The following is a 7,023-nucleotide window of genomic DNA, read 5'->3' as shown; positions in this document are numbered from 1 at the left end:
CTTAGATATAATTTCTGCAATTAGTGTAAGCATGCGGAACTAAAATAGTACTGAAGATTAGGGTACTTATAGAAGCAATTTTCACTTAAAAACAATGTAAGACTGTTTCATCTGTCTAAATGTAATACTAAAAAACTATGAAAAATAGACTAGATAAATGTACAAACATACAAATATAATTCAAAGCGTCAAAATTGTTTAGATAAATAAAATAGGAATCCTTACTTTTACTCTGAATTTCTTTTCCAAATTTCAAGCTCATAATATTGGTCTAAGATCCCGATATACAACGACCTTCACAGAGATGCTTATTTAATGAAATTTATTTTATATTTAATTTAATATGTCAATAAATATAATCCATATGGGTTGCCTAGCAAATTTCAGTCCAGAGTATTTTAATTAATATTAAAAAAAAAATTATTTTTTTAAACATTTAACCGGTATGATTTTTAGATAAATTCAATACCAATCGAAAGTATGAAGCCCATAGAATATGCAAACGTTAGGTTGTTTTTAATCAATTAATTATTTATGAGTATATTTTTTATGTGACACTAAAGTATATATACATCTTTAGTAAAAAAGAAAGTTATAGTTATACATATATAATACTACCCTGATTAAAAGTATTGATTGAAAAAAATTAAAAAAGTTTACTACATGCAAATTATAAAAAAATATATTTTTTTTAAATATTAATTAAACATACTCTGGACTGAAATTTGCTAGGCAACCCATATGGATTATATTTATTGACATATTAAATTAAATATAAAATATGTTTCATTAAATAAGCATCTCGGTGAAGGTCGTTGTATATCGGGATCTTATACTATATGTTACAACAAAATAAAAAGTTAGCTATGAGGTAGGTAGGGTGGTATTATTTAACTTAAAAAAATTCTACAAAATGATTTAATTGTTTATTAATTATCAAAATATTTCACAATCAACTATTATTTGCAAACGCTTATTGAATATTGACTGACACCTTATGTCGGATAATAAATAAAAACCTAACAAATACTGAGTTTTATACTGCAATAAGCACCACAATCATTCTGAAACAAAACATTCTCATCTTAATCACAATAGACAAAATAACTTACATTATTTTAAGACAGTAATAAGATCACCTGTCTAAAAGTTCTTTGCTTTAACATGAGTATTTATAATATTATAAAAATTATACCATATTTTATTTAATTTTAATGTATTTCTTACAAAATTAACCCAAAACAGAAAAAGTAAAAAAACATTTTGGCTGTATCAGTCTCCACGTATCACTTCATCAGAAAGCTGAATCAGACATATTGAGCAAAAAAGCGAAATATGAATTACACTATAATATACATTTCTATATAACATATTGTTGTCACTTTACTTACAGCATCAAATTTTTTAATTTAAATTTGTAATTCGTAAAGCTATTTCTTATCACAATTTTTATTTTCTTAAATCCAATCCTATCACTTATTGATCAATACTTTTGTAAGATTTGCATGTCTAGTCCAATAGCATTGTGTGTATATGTTATCATTCTCTTATCACATGATGTTTAGATATATTTAAAAAAGTTAGGTAATACATTATATTCCTTTATAAGAAATTATTGTCTAATTTTAAGTTCAAAGCTTAACTTGTGAAAATGCAAGATTAGATTTCCTATGTATTTATTACTCACAAGAATTTTTAAAAGATATAAACAATGCCTGATCCAACGGGTGAACAATATATATGAAAAAAAAATCGAATTGTCAAAAGAAAGAAATATAATCTATAATTTGGTTAAAAACTTACCCATATAAGTATATGAAGAATGAAAGCAAATAAAATGCTAATTTTATCCATCCTTCTCGTTGACAAACAGTCAAAACATCAGCATTCATTATGCTCGTCGGGTCATACAGACCAGGCCCCGACATCACAGGTCGGTTGCGATATCTAGAACAATAAACATCTTTATATAGTTCTGGTTTAATATGATCAGTAATTTATAGTCATTTATAAATACAATAAAATTATGAACAGTAGAAAAACTGAGATATATCTATTCAGGTTACTTAAAATCTGGAGGACGGCAGTGCGCCCGCCAAGTCGAGCAAAAAAGCTTAAGCTTACCTGAATATGTGATAGATAATTAATGGTAAATTGATTATTAATGCAAACCATTCTTGCGACAATAAAAACAACACGTTAATAAATAAATGCAGCAAATATTCCGGCAGCACCAGCTAAAATTAAATTTGCAAATTAGCTTATGAGGTTATTCGCAAGTCACTGAACTCCTTTACAAATCGATAATACATACAGGGTTTAAGCTATTACATTGATCAATTGGATTCTTATAATCAGTTTTTAATTCATCAAATGCTATCACATGAAAGATGGAAAAAAATATAAGAAAGGCGTCAATAATTAACGCAATAATGTATGAAAAAGCTGGGAAACTAAACGCCATTTTGACAAAACAAACATTGAGGATTGAAGATTCAAGAATATAAAATGAAGTATAAATTAGAAACTGTCAAGACTGGAAATCTTGACAACATGCTAACCCAAAGAAATGATAACTTGTCTGTGATCATGTGATATCCACAGTACATGTATCACAGACTTTAGTAATAATAAAAAAAAATCTTATTTCTTACTTTATGTTAAAGTTGATATAAGTATAATAATAATCATAAACATTTATAAAAAACAAGTAAAAAAATTGATCAAATCAATTGGGCAGTTTAGCGCGCTTTTGATTTTATTTTTTATTCTAAGTTTGACTTCTGACACACATTGTCGTTGGTCGTTAATCGTTATAATATTGACAAATTACGTTTCTCCAACTCAGCTGACAGTACTATCCAGAGTTTATCAACCAATAAATAAATATTTTATTAAAATTTAAGTGTTCATATTCATTTATTTGAATAATAGTTAATTTTCGAACAATATGTAAATTTACTACTTTGTTTTTTTTATTCAACACTTATATTTATATCATAAAGTTCAGATTTTACAAAGTACTGTTACGAATAGATTATAATGAACTTTTAATTCGATTACTTAAAGGACAAGATAAAAAACCATGAATATTTTGTTTTTAACTTTTTTATTAATTAAAAGTTCTCTTTCTGTACATCATGATTACAAAGGATTTGACGACACCATTCTATTTTCAATCAATTGGCCTGGCTCTCCAGAAGTGTTAGAGAATTTAGTAAATAATAAAGAAATTAAACCTGAGGTAAGTCAACCAAAATTATAAAATATCTTCTCAATAACATCTTAAATCACTGTGAGTAAAATAAATTCTCAAGCATTGTGCTGCATATAATATATCTATGTATATCTAAAGTTTAACTTTCCAATAGTGATAATCAATTTGGATGTATGTGTGATATACATTTTATTTTAAAACAGGATTTATGCACAGTTTGAACCTCTAAAAATGTCCATGTGTGAGATTATATTTTAGACCACACTACTAACTACAAAGAAAAGCTTATTGGATAGCTGTGTATTGTTGATTGTATTTTGTAATATCTATAACCCATGGTTTAAAATTGTACAATATACAATATATTATATTTTGCAAAGATGTATTACATTTTTTTAGTATTCTTTTTACTTAATTAACCAAATATAGTATACACTTTAATTGAACTAATAATTTTTAGGAAAATCAGTTAAAAGTGACAACAACACAAAAGGAGCAATATGAATGTCATTTGCCAATATTAAAGGATAAAGTAACAACAAATGTTGAGGATTATGATGGTCCAACACCATTTGATTTATTGAAGCCAATATTTTCTCAGAAGATTTGTTCGTACCGTTTAGAAAGCTACTGGAGCTATGAAGTCTGTCACGGACGGCATGTTAGGCAATATCATGAAGATCGGGAAGGTATTTACGAAAGTGATATTTTATAAAAATAAGTTCTTGTGTATAATGCACACAGCAAAACAATTTTGATATTGTTTTGAAAACTGTTTATACTGTGTCATAGAAATTATGCAGGAATCCATCATATAGGAAGTTCACAAATGCTAAATAGTTCATCATACTATGCAATTGTTAAGGCTCATTAATTGGGTGTGGAAAAGACAAAGATAGTCTTGACTTTTCAAGGATAGAATCAAGATAAAGAAATAGATGCACCATACATACATAATGTGGTAAAAAATCTGTTATACTCAATAATAACATACTATATGATAATGTAGACATCTATAAAGTAAGGTATTATGGGTCAGCCTTCAGACTGAGTTAAAAAGAGCACTTTCTATGAAAGAATATGTGTAAGAAAAATTACCCCTTCAATGAAAAATCAAATGATTGATTGTAATTTAGTAATATGAGTTGCAACAGCTCTCATTTAAATAAGTGTATACTGTTATTATATTTTATACTATTAGTCATATATATTTCTAGTGAAATATACTGTGTTTAACTTAATATTTTACTATGTTTATAATTTTTATAGGAGGTTTACACGTTTACTTTACAGGTAAAGAACATAAGACCCACGAGTTTTTCTTAGGACGTTGGTCAGACGAAGAGCATTCGAAGCTTAGTAGCGAAGTAAAGGCTTTACAAGAGGCTAAAGAGAAGCCCAAGACTACAAAAGTCCAGGGCTCATCGTTACCTTACGTGGAGATTGCTATGAGCGATGGTGATTATTTTATGTCGCTCTCATATTAATGTTTATTTGCCAAATAATTTCAAATCTATTGCACAAGGTATTTTAAAGGTTTTCTTAATTTAAAAGCACTTAACTTTCCAGGCACCGTTTGCGATCTGAGCGGTCAGCCTCGCAAAGCGAGAGTGCTGTACGTGTGTTACACGCATGGCAAACATGAGATTTACTCGATGAAAGAAACCTCAACTTGTGAATATGAAATTATAATTCTATCGGGATTGTTATGCGAGCATCCCCAATTCAAGCCCAAAGATGTATCTGAAAATGTAATTAACTGTCTGCCGATTGGCGATGCACCTAAGAAACCGAGAAACCTATTGAAAAGCGAAGTCGACAGCCTGCGGCTGAATCATCAGTCGATAAGATTGACCAATGTGAGTCCGGTTGAGGTTTTCTTTAAAATATGTACGGCTTTTTGATTTATTTCTGTAGTTTGTATTAGTCAATAGTAAATGCCTATTCTGCTTACGAAGAGTTTTGATTGATTTTATTTTGGTAGCTTTTATTAACAGTAAAATTTTTAGAATTAGAACATGGTTGAACTGGCATCACAATTCACAAAGCATGCAAATATTTACAGTTTTATAACAGTTGTGATCTAGTGAAGTAGTATTTTTACAAATCTTAATGATTTCTTTAGTATTTCTTTTTCTAACAGTCTAATAGTGTTTAGTGATTAAATTTGCTACTTTTTTGTTGCCTTTTGTTTTGTATAATTTGTTTTTATTTCTTGGCTTTTAAACGATCCCAGGACGAGGCGGATAAGGATGTACTCGCCGTTTTGAAAGTTGAAAAGATCGAAAAGGTTCGTGTTGCATTTTATGTTTATTTTTATATTCATGATTTATTTATTTTCAGCTTCTTGCGTGACGTTCATACATTATTTTGCTTTGGAATTATGTGAATATCTATTATAGCAAAATATTATAAATATTTGCAGGACGGTGAAACTCATTTGAAGTTCGAGTTGCATCCGTTGTCGGAAGAGGCCGAAGTGGTTCAAAACCAAATAGGAGAAGACAAACCCGCTCCCGTCACCGACGACTCCCCGGTGCGGGCCTTTCTCAACGGAGAGAACTGTTTGAATGGGGTGAGAGTTTTTTCTTAATATTAAACTAATTAGTAGCCATTTAGGATTACCGAAAAGTTAGGCATTCAAGGAAATTTGTGTAAGCGAGCATAACGGAGACTCGAAGGGGCGGGTCCCCCCCGTGAGGCTTTCTGGAATTTATTGTTTATTTGATTGAGAAGTGTTCTGACAATAGTATACGTACATTTTACCGTGCACAAAGTATAAGTCCCGCACGTTGATATTGCGACTGGCGGCCATCTTAGTGATGTAGTCGAACTGTTAGTCTCAGTACCGTGCGCAAGGTAGCCAGCGCTTACGCGTATTGAGTAGATCTACCACGTGTATTTTATTGCTTTTTATTTTTGTTGTTTAGTTTTGTTATCATACTAATCCTATTAAAATGAGCAAGAAAGTAATTAATTTATTATTATTAACTTTTTTGTTGTCTGTACTTTTCTGTGGTGGATGACGTCACGTAGCTGTTATTGTGAAAAGATTCCAACGCAATGTCAACGTGCGGAGCTTATAACTCAAGCCTTGCTCGCTATGAATTTATGTATAGAGTAAATACACATATTTCTTCTGTCAATTTCTTCATACCTCTACTAAAAAGTAAAAGTAAACTCGTAAGGGCACCGGCTGGTGGAAGTACGAGTTCTGCTACGGCCGACACGTGGTGCAGTTCCACGTGGACCGAGCCGGCGAACGCACGTCTCTCACGTTGGGGGAGTTCGACGAAAAGGCGCATCTGCAGTGGATCAAGGAAAACCCGGCCAAAGCGCCCAAACCCGTCGGTGAGTTCTCTTATCCCTACGGCTGACAACTGCGTGCCTTTTTTCGTGTCTAGGAAGCATCGAATGATTGTTAATACACCTTTATTATTGTCAAAGCTAAGTTAAAAGGTTTCCTCGCTGCAGAAATCCGCACTTCGGTCTCGCATTTCTACTCGAACGGCGACGTTTGCGATAAAACGGGCAAACCTCGTCAGACGGAAGTGAAGCTCAAATGTCTGGAGAACTCGTCTAGTCCGGCCCAGGTGTCCCTTTACCTTCTGGAGCCCAGGACCTGCAACTACATCCTCGGCGTGGAGTCGCCTCTGATCTGCGAGATCCTGCCTTTGGCCGACGAGAACGGCCTCATCAAATTCAAAGCGTTCAAGGGTGATTAGTTTAATTTGTGTTGTCGTGTGGTTTAAGCCTTAAATTAACTTTAATTATCTGTGTATATAATAAATATGTGTATGTACAAG

At 31.5% G+C, this 7,023-nt stretch overlaps 2 protein-coding genes across 3 annotated transcripts; one reads left to right on the top strand and one right to left on the bottom strand.

The window, feature by feature from the left end:
• Positions 1 to 913: 913 nt before the first annotated feature.
• Positions 914 to 2,518, bottom strand: LOC125050965 (protein cornichon). The gene is made up of 4 exons (XM_047651065.1): positions 2,315 to 2,518; positions 2,125 to 2,237; positions 1,804 to 1,947; positions 914 to 1,064 (listed from the first exon to the last, which is right to left on the bottom strand). Exons 1-4 carry the CDS (start codon positions 2,462 to 2,464, stop codon positions 1,037 to 1,039), a joined length of 435 nt encoding a protein of 144 aa, XP_047507021.1. The 5' UTR covers positions 2,465 to 2,518; the 3' UTR covers positions 914 to 1,036.
• Positions 2,519 to 2,846: 328 nt separating this feature from the next.
• LOC125050963 (endoplasmic reticulum lectin 1) lies at positions 2,847 to 7,022 on the top strand. 2 transcript variants are annotated; one of them, XM_047651063.1, is made up of 8 exons: positions 2,849 to 3,244; positions 3,678 to 3,906; positions 4,511 to 4,675; positions 4,787 to 5,076; positions 5,454 to 5,507; positions 5,643 to 5,792; positions 6,406 to 6,568; positions 6,692 to 7,022. In XM_047651063.1, exons 1-8 carry the CDS (start codon positions 3,086 to 3,088, stop codon positions 6,940 to 6,942), a joined length of 1,461 nt encoding a protein of 486 aa, XP_047507019.1. In that variant the 5' UTR covers positions 2,849 to 3,085; the 3' UTR covers positions 6,943 to 7,022. The 2 variants fall into 2 exon arrangements, with proteins under 2 accessions (XP_047507020.1, XP_047507019.1); XM_047651064.1 differs by lacking the exon at positions 5,454 to 5,507 and having other exon boundaries at positions 2,847 to 3,244.
• The last annotated feature ends 1 nt before the right edge of the window (position 7,023 follows it).

The sequence above is a fragment of the Pieris napi genome, chromosome 7 (assembly GCF_905475465.1).
Source record: "Pieris napi chromosome 7, ilPieNapi1.2, whole genome shotgun sequence".
In the NCBI taxonomy this organism is placed as follows: Eukaryota; Metazoa; Arthropoda; class Insecta; order Lepidoptera; family Pieridae; genus Pieris; species Pieris napi.
This window is presented reverse-complemented; position numbering and strand designations above follow the sequence as displayed.